This window comes from Sphaerodactylus townsendi, linkage group LG08 (genome assembly GCF_021028975.2).
Source record: "Sphaerodactylus townsendi isolate TG3544 linkage group LG08, MPM_Stown_v2.3, whole genome shotgun sequence".
Taxonomy (NCBI): Eukaryota; Metazoa; Chordata; class Lepidosauria; order Squamata; family Sphaerodactylidae; genus Sphaerodactylus; species Sphaerodactylus townsendi.
Window position 1 is genome coordinate 81,514,337 of NC_059432.1, and position 22,921 is coordinate 81,537,257.

The 22,921-nt window shown below is 41.0% G+C and overlaps 1 protein-coding gene across 4 annotated transcripts in view; it reads right to left on the reverse strand.

Moving 5' to 3' along the window:
- Positions 1-22,921, reverse strand: part of LOC125437867 (SPHK1 interactor, AKAP domain containing) — a 94,213-nt gene that overhangs the window by 38,423 nt on the left and 32,869 nt on the right. For all 4 annotated transcript variants that reach the window (XM_048505894.1, XM_048505897.1, XM_048505896.1 and 1 more), the window contains one exon: positions 20,021-20,131. In XM_048505894.1, the coding sequence (XP_048361851.1) occupies positions 20,021-20,131 (111 nt within the window). The remainder of the gene's footprint in view (positions 1-20,020; positions 20,132-22,921) is intronic.

Consider the following 22,921-nt stretch of genomic DNA (forward strand, 5'->3'; position numbering starts at 1 on the left):
CTACATTTGGTTAAAGTTGAGGGGGAAGTAAAATCCATAAAAATGTTTGAGAGGAAATATGGGTATCTCCTTAAATCACATTTATTTTACAATGTGGCAGTAAATGCCCTTTGTTTCAACAAAATGCATTGCCAAGGATTAGATTATTAGTATATGAGCTCAAGTTTATTGCTGAGCTATCAAGTTCATGAAACTTTATTAAAGCATATGTGCCTGAGGCCAAAAGAAGCAATTATCTGCAAAAATGAATTTTATACTTCACACCTTGAGCTGATAAATCTAGTTGTTGATTCTGGTTGACCAGAATGGGTTCTCAGTCTATGACACAGACATTGTTATAGTAAATATACTGTTATAAATGTGTTCCAGAGATTTGTGAAAAGCTCTTTTATCAGTCAGCCTGTAATTTGAGAAAACCTGAAACAATTATTTCCCTATTTTTCCTCACTCTATATATTAGAATGCACATAGTATGGACTAAATTGTTATAGCTAATCAGGACTAAGTGCTATAATAAGATGAGGGAAAAAGAAAGAATTATTAACAGCTATGAGGAAAAAAGGAAGATAATTTTCAAAAAAGTGTTCAAATCCTTTATTCCTTATCTGTGCATTTTAAATAGTTCTCTATAGGCAGTTTCAGGACTTAAAAAGCAATAAAGCAAAAAAATGATAAAGACTAATTTAAAAAGCCAAATGATTTCACTAAATAAAGATGTCACATGAAAACATTTCAAAGCGTTGGCTGCCAGAGACGCTGAATAAATCTCCTCCTATAATGGGACCTCACAGTATGCCAGTGAAGAAGCTATGCTAAAGCACAAGCATTACTTTGTTCAACCACGTCCTATCACCAAATGTCAATATGAAAGCATTTATCCAAGAGCTACAGAATGAATACGAACTATCCTATCGACTTTGTGGGAGCACTGCCACTGGATCTCCGTTTGCGTTAAGAAAGGTTAGGTGTGGTGGTCGATAGACCAAGGGCTGGATCCAAAGGAATGGAAGACAAATATTCCCTCTTGACGATCTGCCAATAGCTGCACCAACAGTTTGTGAAAGTATTTGTACTGTACTGAGCACCACAGCATGCTTCCACTTTTGCAAGATACTATACAACCTTTGGCATGTTTTCTCCTGCAAACAAAAGTATATCATTTATCTCCGAGATAGAACCATCAGCATTTGGATAGTTTATGCAAAATATTACAATGAGGCCTACCCTCCTTGCTACCTCTTTTGGAACTGCTATGCTTAGCAGCCTCTCTTCACTTTTCCAGGTTGACGTTCTTGTTTGTTGAAATCCATACTTCAACATACTTACACCAGCTACCTACCATTGCAGTTTTCAGCTCCACCCCTCTTGTTTTACATGTGCCCTGGGCATTTACTGGATGTTTCTACTTATCTATTCACAGCTCATGCTTGCCACCAAACTATAAACAGCAGTTGTACTGTATTGAATGGCACAAATTATCAATGCTTATCAAAAATTTACCCTGATTTGGATGACCCAGACTAGCCTAATCCAATCAAATCTTGAATGCAAAGCAGGTTTAGCCCTGGTTAGTATTTGGATGCGAGACTAACAGAGAAGTCCAAGATTGTCATGCAAAGGCAGGCAATGGCAAACTACCTCTGTCTCTTGCCTGGAAACCCATAAATCAGTTGCAACTTGACAGCACTTCCCACTGTGGTGATATGTACCTTTAAAAGAGAGTTGAGGGGTGGAGTCAAGGAAGAACCGGAATAGAGGAGTTGCAGCAAGGAACCAGGAGGGGTCAGACTGGGAGCTGTTAAGTAGCTGTTCATTGTTCTCTTTGTTAACCTTAACACATACTTGTTAAAACCACAAAGGTCTTCCTGCCATCCATCACACCACCACCACCACCACCACCACCACCACCACCAATATTGCAAATGAGTGCAAGCCATCCACCAGTTTTGGGCAGATATTTTTTCCATCTTTTTAAAATACTGTGTGCTTAACTCTTTGCTGGATTGTGGTCATCACTGCTTGTTACCCTGAATAGGACTCACACAGAAGGGTACTAATATAGCATCACATTAGACAAGGAGAAAAATGTCCTATTCCTTTAGTACAAACTTAATGGGTAGAAATGAACAGTTGAAACTTTTCAAAGCATGCATTTATTGTTTTAACATTGGATGTTTAGTCACTGTCTGGGTTTATAATTGTTTCAACTCTGCTTTTACCGTATTTATTATATTTTGGAAGCTGCCCTGAACCTGTAAAGGGAAACGCAGCACACAAATCAAATAAAACAAACAAATAAATAACATCCACTGCTAAACAACATCCCATTAAACTTCTGTTAAAGGGACTGAACCTTTCCCCCAGGGAATCAGAACCTCTAGGGCCTAGGCAAAGCAGTAATATAAGCAGGTGAGAGTGAGCTTCAATACATTTTTAAATAATTTTCAAAAACTTTGTTCCCCAAACAAGCATCAAATGAAAGGTGAATCTTACTTGAGCTCTTTTAGAATTTTTTTTCTTGTTCTGCCATTGCAGGCTGTGACATTATGACTTTTAATAAAAACGGATTCAGCAGCCTGTACATATAACTGTGGTGACTGGTTCAATTACTCAAAAGACTAATGCATGACCTCCATGTTTCCGAAAGAGAAAACTCAAAGCACCATCCAGCTGTTAACAATGCATTATGAATGTAATGATATTTCTACCCTTCCAGCTGTTACAATTACATTCTTAAAATAGGTAGTGAGTCATTTTGTTAACTGTTCCTCCTAAAACGATGAACTATGCGGAGCTTTTATTTGCCACACACACACACACACACACACACACACACACACACACACACACACACACACACACACACACTCTTGAGAAAAAAATATGATGCATTAATACCCCCCACCCATTTATACTGTAATATACAAATCTTGGTTTTGCCGAGGTCCGTTGGCAATGAAGTACATCTTCTGCTTCAGCTACTGAACTGTAATCTTACAGTTCAGTTCCCTGAAGCAGTAACTAAAAATCATAAGCTTGCTGATATGTCGACATGGGATAAAGGATTGTGTTTTTAATAGGCCAACTAGTATTTGGTTTCATTACATCTATTGCTCTCTTTTTATATATCCTTTTGGTTGGCACAGAAAACATTAGAAAACAGTTAGCTGGTTAGTCTAAAGAAACCAGATTCTTTCCTCTTTAGGTTCTCCATAAATTAACCAATTTGTAGAGCTCCTTGTGCTTTCCAACAATTCAACTTCCTTGCCCATACTAAGATACTACTTCTGCTTTCAGGGAATATTGAATCCTAACTATTTTCAGATCCAATAACTGAGGAGGTAAACAGGAATCCCAAGTTCCACCTGTTTAGAAAACTCCCCATAAGCAGAAAAATACCACTTAAAACTATCTAGATTAGAACTTTCTCCTCACATGGTTATTTTTTGTTCTTGCAGGGAAATTTTCTTCATGACTCACACAGATAGTACTTTGCAAGAGAGCATTAAAAATGTCACCACTCACTAAAATTCTACAGTCAAGCATATATGAGGTTTCACAAAGCAAGTGTAACAACAACAACAAAAAGCTCAGAACAAAGTCAAAAGGACATGCCGCAAAGACATGAGGTAAAGCTGCTAATCTGTAGCCAGGGCAGCAATATCATCAACTGATCTCCAGAGTTCAGTTGCTCTGGAGGAGGTGACTACTTCAGTGGACAGACATTATATCTCTGCTGAGCTCCCTCCCTTCCCAAACACCACGGTTCCTAGGCACGCCCCAAAATTTCAAAAGCTAGGTTCAGCAACCTTTTTCTGTAGATTTCTTTCACTTACATAGTAAACACTTGTTCATTTAATGTTAAATCAATGTATTTGGTCTATCGGCTAAAATATATGTGCTGAAAAATTCAGATAAATGTAGGCAAGCTGAAATAGAGGTTTTCTAGTATGTGAATTTCAGATTTTTAAAATGATCTGCTAATACTCATAGGTAAACCTCATTCTACTGAGAAAACCTTATATATTTCTGCCAAACATTTTATTTTTTCTACTTTTAATTTTAATGTTACATTTGGTTTTAACTCTCAACTAGAAGTATTGTCTTCAGGCGTCCTTGACCCCGCCCATATCATCATGAACGTGGGCAGGGTCAAGGGCGCTCCGCCCCCTCCTCCCTCCCCTTGCTCCAGGCTGGGCTCCCAGCCGGCAGCTGGCAGTCCCTTCTGCCTTCCCCTCCGGGGAAGCCAAAAGTGACTGCAGTCTCTGGCCTCTGAGAACTGCTTTTATAAACACGGAGGCTTGGGGGCGGGGCCACACACCCCTGAGCCCTGCCCTCAGACCTCAGTGCTTATAAAAGCAGCTCTCGGAGGCCGAGAGACTGCAGTCACTTCTGGCTTCCCCAGAGGGGAAGGCACAAGGGGCTGCCGGCTGGGAGCTCAGCCTGGAGCAAGGGGGGCCAGGGGGGGCAGGGAAAGTGGGTGTCAGCCAGGTACCCTTGACCCTGCCCATGTTGATGACAACATGGGTGGGGTCAAGGGCACCTGAAAATGTCGTGCTGCCTTGCCATCTTCCTGGTCACATGGGGGGCAGAGCCCCCACAGGTGCAGGGGGGCGCCCAGAGACAATTTGTCTCCGGGCACCATTTGCCCTTGGTATGCCTCTGGTGGCAGATGAAGATTAAGCTGGTGCTGCACCAGCTGCATTGACTCTGGGTAGACTACTTAATCAAGTTCATGGTTTTGGCACTTATCTTTAAATGGTCTGGGGCAAGGGTCTGCAACCTGTGGCTCTCCAGTCGTTCATGGACTATAATTCCCATCAGCCCCTGCCAGCATGGCCAATTGGACATGGTGGCAGGGGCTGCTGGGATTTGTAGTCCATGAACATCTGGAGAGCCGCAGGTTGCAGACCCCTGGTCTGGGGCCATCATACTTATGGGTCCATCTCTCCCAGTATGTCATCCAAAGGGGATTATGTTCAGCAAATAATAATTGCTGGTGATCCCTGGCCAGAAAAATGTTCAGCTGGCCTTGAGCACGGCCAGGGCATTCTCTACCCTGGCTCAGTCTGGTAGTACACTCTGTCTAGTGCAGTGGTGGCGAACCTTTGGCACTCCAGATGTTATGGACTACAGTTCCCATCAGCCCCTGCCAGCATGGCCAGTTGGCCATCTGGAGTGCAAAAGGTTCGGCACCACGGGTCTAGTGAGACTGGGGCCCTGCCGGACAGGATGCAGTTCTGCAGGGCCTGTAAGACACAGCTGTTCCATGAGGTGTATGGTTGAGGCAGCAACCATTTTTCCATTTAAATGACCTCCCTCCATTTTCATCCTTTTTTGCCCTCCTTTCTCTGTATTCCTTGTAAATTTATAACAATCAGGAATTTTATAGTATTCATTGTTGAATTTTTGTCACCAACTGGTTTTTTTACTTGTTTAAATCTTGATTTTTAAATGTTTAAAACAGATTTAAATTTGTTGTGTTGGAAGCCATCCTGAGTCCACAAGGGGAAGGGCAGCATACAAATGGCATAAACAAAATAAAAAAGAAATGAAACACATTCTTCCAGTTGTTGTATGTGTCTTTGGAAACTGTTAGATTTTGTTGAGCTAAGTATTTTTACATTCTCACATGCCAGTTTTAAAAGACACACAAACACACAGACACGCACACTATTGTAAATGTCTGTAAAAACAGAGGCATCTTAACACCAATTGCTATGAGCATGCTACATTAATCATGAATCATCGGTGCTTGACAAGTTGTTCATTTGGGCTAGAGTCATCAATTCAATTAATTTGACAACTTAAATATATGCTCTCAGAGCCCTAAATGCCACCGTATAAATCAGAAAAATGTAGGTATACTTGAACTTTTATATCTGGTTTTTATCAGTCCATTCTCTGGCTTTAACTATCACTATCTTAGAACAATCTCAATTTCACTGTTACATTATTTATAATTTGCGTCACGGTGATATTGACCCTACAGATAAAGAACTATGGTCAAAACAACAAACTACATACCTCCTTCTACTTACCATATTGTTCGAGAGATACTATATTGGTTAGGTAATATAAATTGATCAGGTTTATATAGATTTTTGTTATACATCCATTGGGCATAACATCTGTAAGAGTTGCTGGTTTTATATGAAGATCTAGAGCAGTGGTGGCGAACCTTTGGCACTCCAGATGTTATGGACTACAATTCCCATCAGCCCCTGCCAGCATGTCCAATTGGCCATGCTGGCAGGGGCTGATGGGAATTGTAGTCCATAACATCTGAAGTGCCAAAGGTTTGCCACCACAGATCTAGAGAATTCTGAATAGTTATTCACATTATTTTCCCTATGCAGAGGTGAAGAAAAGTCTGCTTATCTGAGGAATTATTTGTGTGCCTCCAATCAGAAGAGTGGTGAGGCTTGTGAACCCGCTTTGTAAATAAACTTATTAAAACATTTCCCTATAGTTTTTTTGCAAATTTGCGAAACAATGCCAAACAGTTTCTGCCACAAACAGCCCATCCAAATTATCTCAGTGAAAGAAAACATATCCCTGGGTGAGAAACTACATTAAGCTCTTGATAATGGATGCCTGATTTGCGCATATTTTATATTGTTCTTTCTGTTTAGTAGTATGATGCAATATAGAAACCAAGCTGGCATAAACAACAGATGTGGTGTTAAGCCTGTGCCTCAAGTATACAACTTCAGAAAGCAAGTAAAGGTTCACACTATAGAAGCTTCTTCATGAAAAAGGGCTCCTGAATAAAGGAAATGGGCAAATAAAGGAGAAAGCTGAACTAGAATCCTTCTGTTTGACATCTATGCCTTTTTTAGTCATTATGGCCACTTGTACTGAAAGTCTGGCAACTGCACATACAGGAAGAAAACTCCACATGTGATTTGCCCGCTGTGCAACATCACCATGCTGCCTGAAAGGGTCAACACATGCATTTTCAGTCCAGGTATATGTGTCTAGAATCCTTCCAGGTACAACAGCAATTGCATATATGGGGATAATCCCATGTACCACTTTCTCTTCAGGCACACAGCAAAACATAATAACTGAAAATGACTCTAGATTTCTATGAGTATGGAAGTTGTTTTTTCTCTAAAGAAGTTCCCACATACACTCAGAAGTACAGTCCAGACATACATGTATCACTTTATCTGCTTAGAGAACTAGGCTGAAGAGAGTATAGCTTGCTAGTACTAAATTCAATCTTCCCACTCTCTTAATAACTTGTATCAAGTAGGAAGACTTTGCTGTCAAGCCACACTCAGAGGCTCATTCCACACATGCAGAATAATGCACTTTCAAACTGCTTTCAGTGCTCCTTAAAGCTGTGCGGAATAGCAAAATCTACTTGCAAACAATTGTGAAAGTGGTTTGAAAACGCATTATTTTGCGTGTGCGGAAGGGGCCAGAATGTGGTGGAATCTCCTTCTTTGGAGATTTTTAAACAGGGACTGGATGGCCATGTGTCAGGAGCGCTTTAATTACGTGTTCCTGCATTGCATGGCCCTTGGGGTGTCTTCCAACTCTATGATTCTATAGTTTTCACAGTTGCATATCATACGCAAGGTAGGCCAACATTTCTTTTTTCCACAGGGGTGTCATGAGGGATAATACCTGAAACTTTAGTCACAGTGTTAGCATAGCAGCAGAAATCATCAGAGAATTGCCAATCAGTATTTAGACTTTACCATGGACCTTGATGTCCCAGGCTAACCTGATCTTGTCAGATCTCAGAAGTTAAACAGGATTAGCCTTAGTAAGTATTTGGATAGGAGACCACCAAAGAAGTTCAGGGTGGCTATGTGGAGGCAGGCAATGGCAAACCATGCCCATCTATCCTTGAAAACCCGATACAGTTGCCTAAGTTGGGCACAACAATGGACTTACCACCACCATTTGGACTTTGAGCAAAGAATATATCTATTATGAGCTGAGCTGTGGCATTACTTTAACTGAGAACAATGTAAAATTGATGAAGAAGATAGCAGAAATGGAAGATAAACCAGGCTGTCGGGTGTAATGTCAGGTTTACAGATGGCATTACAGGTGTTGAAAAGAATGCATATAGAGAGGGAGAAGACACAAATGTCCACCCCCATGACTGCTGGCTCATGAGCATGGACTCTACACATGGTACCATTCCTATAATCATATGTGGTGATCTTCCTGTGTGCTATGGCACACATAGAGGGCTACAGTAAGAGCTGAACGCAACAAGAGTTTTCAAAATACTTTCCCTAACTTTTTGTTTCCTATTGGATCTATTATTCATGCTTTGGTAAATGTCTGCTTGAAACTACACCTGAGAATTTTGAGTTGATTGACCCTTGAAATATTGTAGAGCATTCCAATAATTGAGAACTAGTATGAAAGAACAAGCTTATTCTAGCTAAATCTGAAGTGGGTTTTGAATAGCAGGAAAATGTTGTTGAACCAATTTGCACTTTGTTTCATATCAGTTAACATTGGGCCATTAATTTCTTTTACGGTACTTGTACATCAAATACTGATAGGTTTGGAATACAAGGAAAACAGCAGAAAAAGAGGAAATGGACTCTATAAAGGAAGACACGGGTCTCAGTTTGCAAGACCTGAGTAGGGTTATAATTATAGGATGTTTTGGAGGACATTGATTCACAGGGTTGCCATGAATCAGAAGTGACTTGACAGCACTACAAACACACACGCAAACACACACACACAAACAGTAATATTATACAAAAGCCAATTTTTGTGGGACTTCCTAGAGATAACTTCTTGTGTGCATTAAGTGCTGGCCGAGATATTGCCTTCTACGCAGAGAGACTGCCTCAGTCAACAGCTGATGTTTAATTCAGGACCACTGGAACATATTGCAAAGTACAATCCTGTTCAAAACTGCCCACATGCACTCATGGAACTCTGACTGCTGGTTCTACACAGTTGGTGACTTCCTTGGAGCTCACATGAACACTGTGACTGCATGTTTGCTCCCACAGTTACACAACATTTTTATGGGTGACTCAGACTTTAGTTATGGGTAACTGATAGGCAAAAACAGAACCATGAAGCACCGTTCCACCCCACAAAGTTCCCCTCCTCAATTTATACAGCTCCAATCGATGCCTGTGGGCCATGAGCTGTGTGCATGCTATAGACAGTAAATGACTCAGGGATGACTTATTTAAGCAAAATATGTCAAGTAAAGAATTTACAGCAATATACTTTTTGCAGAGAATAAACCAACTTGCTGGAAGGTATTCAGACTAATTAGCTGGAAGAAATTGATAGAGTGCTTCTCTCATGCTACATTTCATAGATGCCAAAAATGGGGTGGGGGAAAGAGAAAACAGCTACAGAGTGCAGAACTGAAAACAATGGAATAAATGGAGTTTCATGTTTCTCATAAAACCGGGCTCAGGATGAGAAGACTGAAAATATATTGATAAGACACAGAAATGTTGATGTTTCTCTTGGAAGCACAACTAGTACCTTGATTCCCGTAACAGAATTTCAAGCCAGAACCACATATTGTGACAAGAAAAGAGTCCCTCATTTCTGGTATCTGGTAGCTTTTAGCACCCTATTTTGATAAGATCCATTTTTAACATATAAGAATGTCTGAATGTGCAACCATACATTTTAAAAAGAGCTATTCAAAAGCATTTTATTCCAACAATTCTGATATATATGTGGGATGTTAAAGCACACATGAAACTCCCCATACTAGAATTCGTGGAATATTCATTACTATGAAACAGTCTTTGTTTACACAGAGTTTGTAACTCTGGATTGCAGTTATCCCTTACATGTGAAGTCATTACTGGAAAGCCTCCATGGTCCCTGTCAAACATGCTGTACCTACTTTGGCTTATGAAGGCAAACTGATTTTTTTTTTAAGGTTTCACACACTTTTTGGTTCTGAAGGCAGATAAATATTTTAAAAGGTTTCACATGTTTGAAGGATAAAAGATTATCATCCTGCAATTAATGAACTTCAGCATGGGCTTTCCAAAATAAATTATGATCCTGGGTTTGGTGTTGCTGCACTTTATCCTTTAGGTGTGTGAAACTTTTAAAAAAATTATTTACCTTCAGAAGCCAAAGTGGGAAGTGGGAAAGATGAAAACAACATTTTTTTAAAGAGCACAAAACTCAGATTAATTCCCATGGAAAATAATATGAAATTCTAAAAATTAAAAGTAGATCAGTAAATTAAAAGTAGGACAACTCCCCAGAGTACAAAATGAGATGCAAATATTTAGGGGGAGGGGTCTAGATAATCTAACTCCAAATTATGACAAACTGCCAAGCTATTCACACATAAGAACATAAGAACAAGCCAGCTGGATCAGACCAAAGTCCATCTAGTCCAGCTCTCTGCTACTCGCAGTGGCCCACCAGGTGCCTTTGGGAGCTCACATGTAGGATGTGAACGCAATGGCCTTCTGCGGCTGTTGCTCCCGATCACCTGGTCTGTTAAGGCATTTGCAATCTCAGATCAAAGAGGATCAAGATTGGTAGCCATAAATCGACTTCTCCTCCATAAATCTGTCCAAGCCCCTTTTAAAGCTATCCAGGTTAGGTGGGCCATCATCACCTTCTGTTGGCAGCATATTCCAAACACCAATCGCATGACGCTGATGAAGAAGTGTTTCCTTTTTATTAGTCCTAATTCTTTCCCCCCCAGCATTTTCACAATGAATGCCCCCCCTGGTTCTAGTATTGCTGAGAAGAGAGAGGAAAAATTTCTCTCTGTCGAAGCATTTTCTACCCCACGCATTTAATTTTGTAGACTTCAATCATTATCCCCCCTCAGCCGCCTACTCTCCAAACTAAAGAGGTTCCCAAACGGCTGCAGCCTCTCCTCATAGGGGAGAAGGTGCTCCAGTCCCTCAATAATCATCCTTTTTGCTTGCCCTTCTCTCAGCACTTTTTTTTCTATCTCCTCAATATCCTTTTTTTGAGATGGGAAGTGCTTACCAGAACTGGACACTGAGTACTCCAAGTGGGGTAAGCATCTCACTGCTTTATATAAGGGCATGACAATCTTTGCACTGGTTTTATTATCAATTCCTTTTCCTAATGATCCCCAGCATAGAGCTTGTGCCTTTTTCACAGCTGCCATGCATTGGAGTTGATACATTCCCATGGAACTATCAACTAAGACGCATACAAATCCCTTTCCCTGGTCTGTGACTGATAGCACTGACCCTGCTGTAGCGTAGTATGTGAAGTTTGGATTTTTTGCCCCTATGTGCACTCACTCTTTTACATTTTGCTACATTGAACTGCATTTGCCATTCTTCCTGGAGCCCACTCTACCTAATTTTATCAAGGTCCACTTGGAGCTCTTCGCAATCCTTTGTGGTTCTCACCACCCTACATAATTTGGTATCATCTGCAAACTTGGCCACCACGCTACCCACCCCTACTTCCAGGTAATTTATGAATAGGTTAAAGAGCACTGGTTCCAAAACGGATCCTTGGGGGACACCACTCCTGACATCTCTCCATTGTGAGAACTTCCCATTTACACCCACTCTTTGTTTCCTATTTCTCAACCAGTTTTTAATCCATAGGAGGACTTCCCCTCTTATTCCTTCATTGCTGAGTTTTCTCAACTGTCTCTGGTGAGGAACTTTGTCAAAAGCCTTTTGGAAATCCAAGTAGACAATGTCCACTGGTTCCCCCTTATCCACATGTCTGTTTACACCCTCAAAGAATTCTAGTAAGTTTGTAAGACAGGATTTGCCTCTGCAAAAGCCATGCTGACTCTTTCTCAGCAGGTCTTGCTTTTCTACATGTTTTATAATTTTATCTTTTCTACATGTTTTATAATTTTATTGCTTTTCTACATGTTTTATAATTTTATCACACAACAAACTAATGTTTTATTTTTTCCATTTAAAATATCAGAAACATCAGTTAATGCTTATAATAAAAGCAGCTCTTAGTCTGCATCTGCTTACTATAAACCATAACATACAGGATGAAATTTTACTACAGATAACAATGTAGCTGACTGTTTGTCCAAAATCTGACCGGAAAGCAGTCTAAGGAGGAAGCCCTATACATGCCTGCAGAAATGGGGAAAGGAGAAAATCAGAGAAGAAAAAACAGAAGAATCAAGACACTACAACAAAAACCTTTATAGCAAGTTACACTGCAGCCAAAAGAGTGCTTTATTCAGAAATATTACACTATTAACAAGACAACAATGCAACAAACCAACGTAAATGAGGGCACTTTTTCTCTCTCCCTGCTGCACAGTTGTATTTACTTTTTAACGCGCTCATTAAAATTTATCAGCTCAAGGAATATAAACATTCCTACTGAGAGCAAAATAGCTTTCTCCTTCAGACACACATGTAACTTGATGGGAGTTCCATGCAGAACAAACCAGCTACCCTCCATATTCAGTAAGGCAGAGAGAAACAGCACTCATTTTAAATAGTAGGATAGCAACCATTTCTGAACATGCTGACCAATTATCTTCCATTTTTACCAGAGTTACCAAAGATGTAACTCTGCTTAAGATCGCACTGCTAATCACGTGCAATGAACCAAAGCTGTTGTTTGTTCTTGTCCCTTTCATCCCCTTTGAAAAACACATAGTTTGGGCTGAGGCTGCAAGTAGATGTGTTGGTCAAAGAAAAACCACAACAATTAATCAATTCGACACTGTTTACTAAGAACAACCAAAAATGACACAAAATAGTGTGGAAGCTTTCAAGTTTTCTCAAGATTGTTTTTAAGTTAGATGTTTAAAAGTAGGGGAAGAGATGACAGGAAAAAAACATGTTGCCGCCCCCCCCCCCCCCCGCCCGCTCTGTTTATGAGGGTGCAGCAAGGCCATTAGATGCAAAAACAGCAAATAACTCTGCCAACGGGCTCATTGCACACAACACCAATTAAAACATCTTGCAGACATTTTTAAAAGAACCATTTTGGCTTCTTTTTTTTGTCAGCATAGTGTTTCACCTCTAAATGATTCTTTTACTCTATTTTACCCCCTTCCCACTGTTAAGAGCTCTCACTTCTGTTTTGTGAGCAGCTTGTGCTTGTGCCTGCCATTTTCTGCTGCTTCAGGATTTTCCGTGCCACTTAGTATTTGCCGGAAGTTCCTTGTAGCTCATCCACTCACTATTTCCCTTACACCCAGCCAGACTCTGGAAACCCTAGTTAATTGGTGGATCATGATGAAAATGAAGAATAGTTGTTTTTTATGCTCGCTTTTCTTAACCATAAGGAATCTCAAAGAGGCTTACAGTCACCTTGCCCCCCACAAAAGGCACCTTGTGAAGTAGGTGGGGTTGCAATAGTTCTGAGAGAACTGTGACTAGCCTAAAGCCATCCAGCAGGCTTCATGTAGAGGAATAGGGAATCAGATCTGGTTCTCCAGATTAGAGTTCGCCAGTGTTAACCATTGCACCAGGCTGGCTCAGAAAGGAGACGAGGAGAGTTGAGGGAAGAGAAAATAAGTAGTTCATAACCCATAATTTTTAATACACATATGTACACAGTAACAATGAGAATATCAGATTTAAAGGAGCCAGAAATGTAGCAAAGGTGCTAAAGGAGAAAGGAAATGATTATCTAGCAAAAACAAAACCAGAACAAAAACAAAGAATAGTGCCCACGTATATTCTTTCTTTTGTTTGTTGTCCACTTTTCAGACAAGAGGAATTAAGCCCTCATCTTTAGGCCAAGAAAATCAGTGTAAGATCACCTGCTGAGTTTAAAATTAGCTAGGAAAAATAGTCCTTGGCTGCTCTACTCACAGATGACAAGATGGAGATTTTAATGTAGAGTATTTTAGAAGTGTAATTTGTTGGTATCCCATAGGGGATGATACAGAATCCTCCCTCTGTCTAGAAAGAATATAACGAATATAATGGCTGAATGAAGAATCTGTTGTCAAATTATTGAGACTTTGTAGTGTTGTTTATGAGAGACCAGTTATGTAACATGGGCTCATTCCACACATGCAGAATAATGCACTTTCAAACTGCTTTCAGTGCTCTTTGAAGCTGTGCAGAATGGCAAAATCCACTTGCAAACAGTTGTGAAAGTGGTTTGAAAATGCATTATTTTGCGTGTGCGGAAGGGGCCATGGTGTCAGAAATGAGAACTTAAAATGGGGCTGAACAGAGCAGGGATGTCATCCAGCCAATGCAAGTGATTTCAGAATCTTATCATGTCTGTGTAGCTTTGAAGACAGCTCATCGAAAATTTTAAAAAGGGAAAACCATGTTGCCAGAATCAGCAGAACAAACAGAGTACAACCATGTACTTTTCAGGCTGAAAAGGGGCCCAGGATCAGAGCCTGCAGAGCAAACATCCAGGATAATCTTCACCAAATAGCTGCATGCATGGAGAAATCCTGCAGCACAAAATGTTGGATGCCAGCAGCAGAGGAAAGTGACAAGAGGCTTTAACGGTTAGGCAGGAAAAATAAGTCGTCACCTCCTAAGCTTTGCACAGCTAGCAAGAGATGACTTCCAGACAACTTCAGGAAAAAAGTCCACATTCTAGCAACTTCAAAAAAAGTTGGTTCAAGCTGAAATAAATATCCTGAGGACATTTTGAGGAAAATGATGTGCGGAGATCATCCCCAAAACTCCTTTTCCCCCATCCTCAGGAAGCCTTATCTGTGCTGTGCAGAATGGACTGTGGTTCAAACAAGAAGGAAAAAAAAGATCACTGGGCCTTACTAGAAGTATACTTCTGGACAAGGAGAAAAGGTGTGGAAAGAGACGCAGCAAAAGGGAAGAATGCCAAACATTGGGAAAATTTGTTATACATGCACCAAAAAAGTGGACGGGGGGATAATTTTGCCCAGCTATACATGGCACATGGGAAAAAATTGAAGAAAATGAATGGCATACAAGACAAAGAATGACTCCTTGAGGTTTATAGCAGCACAGACACACTATTTTTGGCAACAGTCATAACCACAGAAGAGAACGAATAGGAGACAATGATGGATATAAAAATAAGCAGAAATAAGAAAGTGATTCAGTTCAAAATAGATACAGGCTAATATTAACTGCATACCAGCATAAGCATATGAACACTGCCAGCAGATGTAGATTTGGTAAAAGGTAGTTTACCAACCTTGACAGAATATGGGGGATATCAAATTAAGATTGTCGGGAAAATGTATCCTAACGTATGATAATAATAAGATGATGCATACCCTTAGATTTTTAAATAGTGGATGCAGAACTGGTACTAGACTGGAAGGCAAGCAATCAACTGAATCTAATACAGATTGTGAGATCAATGACTACAGAAGACACAGAGCTAACAAAACAAGAAGTGAGACCTATTAGATATATAACAGGCCATCTCTAAGTTTCTGTTTTCCTCTCCAGGTCCCTCTTTTTCAGTTTTTTTTACCATTTCCACAATATTCTCTTCCCAGTTTCTTCCCTCAAAAACTATTAGGCTTCTTCAACCTTGATATTTGTGGTTGTAAGACAATAATGTTAGGAAAGGTTGAAGGCAGCAGGAAAAGAGGAAGACTAGTGCCCCTTCCGCACAGACCAATAAATGTGGGCTAACGATGGTATGAAACCAGTTTTTGGGGAAAACTTCACACGGATCCTGCTCCTAACGCAAGTCCCCCTCCCCCAACCCAGGTTTTTTAAGAATTGCACTATCTGGGATTTGTTTCAATGCGGCTTGCAGCCACTCACAAGTGAACAGTGGCCAGGAAGCACTTTTAGCAGCCGCGTTCCCCTCCGTTTCCAAGGTCCCGCCTAGCAGCTGCATAGCCACACAGAGACACAGGGGCATTAGCATGGCTACAGGAACACATGCCTGCCTGCCCATATAGCTATCCAGCGGAGGGAGGCGAGTAAAAAAAAACCCCTCCACCTTAGTGCGAAGGCAACCTCCATTGCTTCTGTTGGTTCCGTTATCTGCCTGCACGGAGGCATGTGAACACACCGATGGGACAGCGGGTTGCTTTATGCTGACTGCAACACACTGTACTTTTGCTGTGCAGAAGGGGCCTCAGAAGATGGATTGACTCTATAAAGGAAGCCATGGCCCCCAGTTTACAAGACCTGAGCGAAGCTGTTAATGATAGGATATTGATTCATAGGGTCACCAGGAATTGAAAGCAACTTGACAGAACTTAACACACACAAGAAGAAATTTCTAGGAAGTCCCACACTTTTTGTTTTCCTTCTGGGAAGGTAGCATACATATGTGGTTATATTTGACACCCCCTCACCCTAAGTCACCCATGGCACTGAAAGGTATAAGCACATTTTGGCATCACTTATATTTCAGGAGTCCATAACTCAAAAATATCCAGGTGACTTTATAGGTACATTAAAGACTGCCCTTATTTTAACTACTGGCATGTGTTGCCAAGTCCTTCATATATCATATATTTGGCTGGTGTGAATGTTTTCTTGTCAGGAACGTTTCTGGTGTAATTAATTGTCACTTCTGACTTATACTAAAAAAATGCCAATAAATATTTATAGCATGTATGCCATCTGGTACTTTCAGCACAAGATGCCAATAATTAGCCAGGAACCAGCACTATGTACCTCACATCATTCAGGTCACAGTGATCCCTTTACTCTTGTTGACAGCAAAATCATGCAAGTGCATGAACAAGATCTTGAGGAAGTCTCAATGAGGCCGCTGTTTTGAAGTGCTCTAGTTTATCTCAAGTATGATACCATCAACCACCTGGTGCTACAGGCCTTACCACAGCTGGCCAATTCATTTAATTATGGTCATGCATGTATTATAATCCTATTATTGTGTGGACAGGTCAAAAAATTACCTCAAATACACTTTGAACACAGCACAACAAGATAAACTAGGTAACAGCATCAAGCAGAAAAGTTTGTGTAATTTGGAACACGTTTCCCACCATATGTGCCCTCACACCCACTGATTTCTCCCACACACCACATTTCCCACCACACATATCCTAACACCCACAGGCACTGAGGGATGCAGACAAATCCACAGCCTGTGAAGCAAAGCTAAGCAGCTCTGCTGTACATGCTTCTTAAACTATTTATGATTCTGGTCAGCAATTCATTTTTTTAACATGAGCTATAACCCAAACTGGGATAAAGAAATAGCAACAATGGCTTTTTTTACTCTTGTATCGAACAGTAGAATATCTGGGTGAAGGCACATGAAGAGAGAATGCTGATAGAACCCCTGTTACTGTTCACATGAAAGAACATTAAAAAAACCTTTAACTGCCCAATCCAAGTCTCTATAGCAGCTGGTGACAGAACTGCTGCCGCACTGCCCTGCTGCCTCCAGAGGGCTTTCAGCAGATGCAGGGAGGCAGCCAAACCAACCAACCAAAAAATTCCACCACCTGAAAGCCCCCAAACGGTTAAATTCCAAGACCCTGGATGCCATATTCCCAGCTCAAAAGCCCCAGTGGAAGCTGGCTAATGGCGACTCCACTTCTGGGAATGCTCTAGCCCAGCTTGCTATGCCAGCATCCGATTGGATGCCAGCATTCCTCTGCAGGAGTGGCCACTTCCTGGTTTTTCCACTGCGGAAGTGAAAGGCTCCAGGTTGCTGACATCCTGGCCCACTCTGCTGGCAGGGGTGCCCCTTACACTGGTGGAGGGGACAAATGTGCCAGAGTGGACCTATTAGCCCATTAACCTATCTCCATAGGATTGAGCTGCCCCTCAGATTTCAGTATTCACAACTGAGATGCCCACATGGGTATATCTACCTAAAATGGTAGTCAACATGTGATTGGTGTTTGGAATATGCTGCCACAGGAGGTGGTGATGGCCACTAACCTGGATAGCTTTAAAAAGGGCTTGGACAGATTTATGGAGGAGAAGTCGATCTATGGCTGCCAATCTTGATCTTCCTTGATCTGAGATTGCAAATGCCTTAACAGACCAGGTGCTCGGGAGCAACAGCCGCAGAAGGCCATTGCTTTCACATTCTGCATGTGAGCTCTCAAAGGCACCTGGTGGGCCACTGCGAGTAGAAAAGAGCTGGACTAGATGGACTCTGGTCTGATCCAGCTGGCTTGTTCTTATTTTCTAGGTTTGTAAATATTCATATGGAGGAGAAGAACTGTGTTTATATGAATAGATATGAAAGCTTTGTACAAGATGGCTATTTTTTTCCTTTTGGGCTGCAAATATTTAACAGAAACATACCTGGGCAGGTGGAGTAAATTTTTTGTGAGCTAGTAACACTATGAATTTATTTGCTACCGTGTGATTCTACCTCTTTAAATTAGAGATTTCTAGGGTGCCTTAAAGTTATGAAGGTATGATGATAACTCCCATGAGGCAACTAGGACACGATCCTGAAGAAGGCCTGTAGATTCATTATTGTGACAAGTTTGAATCTGTAACGATTTTTTTCTCTTGGCAGAATATAAGTAAGGTGTTTTTAAGACTGTGTAGTAATCTGAGGATTAGAACTAAAAATATCTCCCCAATAATAACAGCTTAGGTTCTGAAAAAAACACACCCAACAAGCAAAGACTGAAAGATTGTAATGAGAGCTTGAATCACAGTAACTCTTGAAAGTCAGAGCAACACACCCCTAATTCCCAACCAGCTTCTTAAGTATATGAAGAACAATGTTGGAAAGCAAGACAAGAACACTGGCAGGCCTGCAGGATGCACAGTGTACTGATGCTCTTTGCCATAGCCCCTTGTTTCAGTTCATTGTTATTCCTGAAATATCCTGTTGTTTAAATAGGATATCATTATACTACTGCTGGATCATAAACTAATTAAATTGCAGCATTAATGGAGACTTGTTTTTTAAAAATCAGTTTGGAAATCAAAATATCAGCTCTGTATCGTATGCTTGTAGAGTGCCATCAAGTTGCAGCTGACTTAAGACAACCCTAGCAAGGGGCTTTCAAGCAGTGGCAAAGCTACAAGGGGGGGTGCCGTGCACTGGGCACATGCCTGGGGGGCAGAAAATTGCCCCCAGGACCCTCCCCCTTTTCCCACCCCCCTCTGCACCACCCCCCTGCAGCGCCCCCCTTCTCCCCTTCCCACACTTATTTTGTTCTCTTGAGAATCCTTCAGCCTGCCCAAGGCTCTGTTCGCAGAAAAAAAAAGGCCTGAGGAATTAGCAGTTCCTGTAGAGACCTTGGGGCTCACAAGATCTCCTGGGAAGTATAGTTCCCATCAGGTCGTTTTTACTGAGAACAGGCCTTTTGCAGCCTGAAAAAGTTCTGAAAAAGGAAAGGAACTAAGGTAAGTGTGGGAAAGGGAGAAGGGGAGGCGTGGGGGCGGGGGCGGGGGCGGGGGGCGGAAAATATAGTATGCGCACCGGGTGCAGTTTGGCCCAGCTATGCCTTTGCTTTCAAGGCAAATGATTACCAGTAAGCAGAAGTGGTCTGCCATTGCCTCCCTCTGCAGAGTCTTCCTTGGAGGTATTCTTTCCAAGTACTGATCCTGCTTAGCCTCTGAGTGAGATCTGATGAGATCAGGATGTACAATACTGCCCCCCTCCCCCCCCAGTTCTGCATTACATGTATAAATTTCATGGCCCCATTGCAGATATTTAAATCTGGGGTCTGGGGCCATGGACTGACAAGACAGATTTTTTGTCTACAAATCTGAGAAAAGACTCAAGATTGCAGAAAAAATGGAAATATATTTTTAAAGATAAAAATACATTATGGTTAAAATTTTCCAAAATGTCAGAAGCAGTGCCTGAAGTTTAAGAAATGAATGCCCCCAGTGGCAATTGCTAGGCAACTGCAACAGTGTCGCCAGCTTTCATGCCTTGTTTTCTGCCACTAAAAGCAAAGGGGAGGGATGTTTTGACCTTTGAGAGATGACATATTAGAGGCAGGCCTGGCAGGGACCACTGGACAACATGCTACCACGTTATACTTCCATGACTCATCCAGACCCAGGTGCTTCTACTATTCAATGGCAGCCACCTACAAAAGCTAAGACATGCTTTTGAATAAGCTCCTTTCCCTTTCTTGGACAATAAATTAACTTTTTAAAGAACTTACTGATGCGTAATTCTTTTCTAACTTGTCTTCCACAATGCCAATTCGACATGGCATCCTCTGATTCTGGAGCCAGTAGTCAGTTGACTCCAGCAAGCTGTTGCTGCAGAGGACCTGTAGAAACAAAAGAATTTCATAGTCTTTCCTGCACTGAAATAATGAGGCATCTTTGGTAGTCTTAGAAAAGTTTCATAACTAATTCCACACTGAGTTATCAAGCAATTAAAAATATAACATCAGATTAATTTTCTTGCTTTGGGCTAATATACTGAATAAGATAAATATTACAGTGGTCATAATTTATGTTCTTTTGAGATAAACATCAAGAATACCAGTGATTTATAACAAATATGAACAGCACCTAATGGAAATGATTGAAAGCCTTGCCAGCCTTAGATATTTTAACAGGTGAATGAGAAATGGAACACTGTCCAAAGAACTCTGCCTAGGATTTACTTTTCCAACTAGTCACTATAGTACCAAGCAAAAACCATTCTGATATCAGAAACTATGAAAAAAATGGTATTATGAAAATGTGTTAAGGTAGAGTCCATCTGCTCACCACGTCTTTAGTCATAGGGTAACACTGGCAATGTGAGGGAAATTGTTAGTTTATGATGTCCTCTATGAATTCATTAACCTATGTTCATCTCGACTGCTAGGATCAGCAAAAAATGGTTGGTGCTCTATTTATTTCCAGGTCAGCACCTGATCTCCTGCTGTTGATTCTCTCGTTCCTTCTGTTCTACTTGTGATTTCTCCACAGAATTTATTCTGGTCTTCTTTTGCTCAGAAGTGTATCTTCTGGAAGTACTGGAAGTCTCAACTGCTGTTGATTCACCTTTCACAGAAGGTTTACTGAACGTCCATGATGGCATGAATACAGAAAGATAACCTCATATGCTATAATGTATGAGTCACTGAAGAGTTTTAAACCTCAGTGGACTGCAATCTGTTGCAAGGTTTATGTTGCCATCTTGCTTTTACTGTACAGTCTTCCACCTCTGAAATCTATTTTCTACATTGTTTATAGTAAGTCATGTCTTAAAATAGATTTCTGGTTGCATTGGAGAATTGTCATCAGGTTTGCTGCCCCTCAACATAGTATATAGCTGTCTAAATTAGTACAATGGTGTAGTGGTTAAAAGTGGTGAATTTTAATCTGGAGAACTGGGTTTGAACCCTACTCCTCCACATGGGCAGCGGACTCTTATCTGGTGAACTGGATTTGTTTTCCTGTTTCTACTCATGAAGCCTGCTGGGTGATCTTGGGTTAGTCACTGTTCTTCAGAACTCTCTCAGCCCCACCTACCTCACAAAGTATCTGTTGTGGGGAAAGGAAGGGAAGGAGTTTGTAAGCTACTTTGAGACTCCTTACAAGAGTGAAAGGTGGGATATAAATCCAAACTCTTCTTCTTCTACAGGCCACCGAAAACAGTGAACTACTTCGCTGACCAAAGGCCGATCTTGTGATTGGTGTTTGGAATAAGTTGCCACAGGAGGTGGTGATGGCCACTAACCTGGATAGCTTTAAAAGGGGCTTGGACAGATTTATGAAGTCGATTTATGGCTACCAATCTTGATCCTCTTTGATCTGAGATTGCAAATGCCTTAATAGACCAGGTGCTCAGGAGCAACAGCCGCAGAAGGCCATTGCTTTCACATCCTGCATGTGCGCTCCCAAAGGCACCTGGTGGGCCACTGCAAGTAGCAGAGTGCTGGATTAGATGGACTCTGGTCTGATCCAGCTGGCTTGTTCTTATGTTCTTATGATCTCTTGTTCCCCCTTCGACCTGCTGCAGTTTAAGGCTGTGAGCAGACCTTGTTTTCTAATTGTGTGATCCTTGTCCTATTGAATTGTTTACTGAATATCTTATGCTGTCTGGTTGAATTGGTACATATCTACAGCAATCAGCCTTAAGTCTCAGTGGGAAAGGTGGGCATTAAATGAAGTAAATACATAAATAAATATATAAATACATAAATGTGATAAAATAATATGTGATACCAAGTTTGTAAAAAGGGTTTCCCAAGTAAATTCAGTCTCATTGGATGTCATTCCCCAGGAATTTGTCAACTGGCTCTTGGGACATGAAAGTTCCATTAATCCTAGAAAGAAGGCCTAGTGAATGCATCATCCAAGAAACTGTCATTCCAAGCTGCGGTAGACCACAGCCTGCATCCTACAGCATTAAAAGATCGTTAGCCCTGGGAGGAAGAAATTAGAGCACACAGTCACTGGGACTCATGTATGGGGCTAATATACTGGGAGTGAAAGCAAAGAAACAGTTCAAATTGTATTTTAAGATGTTGCAAGATATTTTAAACACCTTTTGGTCAGAAAATACAATAGAAATAAATTGGTGAACAAAATACATTCTAGCAGTTTAGGAAATGGAAACAGTTCTGCCTGGGTGAGGGGAGATGGAAAAAAGCATCTTGAAGATTCAATGCAATCACATAGGTCCCTAATATTAGTTGTTAGGAAATTAATATTACAACTGGTACATAATGGATGCATCCCTAAAGAATCTCTTCTCCACACACAAGACAGCACCATGTTCTTGCCCAATAATTTTAATTGCTTTGGTTAATTACAGATCATCAAAAAGAGATGAGCTTGGGACAAGCAAAATAAGAAAAGGCCTCAGGGGCTTGATTACTGCACTTTCCAAACTGGGGCAGTGAAGCGATACTGTGACATCTCATATGCTACCTAAAAGGCTCCACTCCAGCCAGGAACAACTTAAAAAAATGGTTGAGATGCTTAATTTATTCTCTGCTGTTCCATCACAAATGCTCAATATATGTAAAAAGCGTATGTAATATATGTAATACAATATATGTAATAAAACGTTGGAGAGAAGTTGATGGACAGTGGTGAGGGTTTATGATAAGATTTCA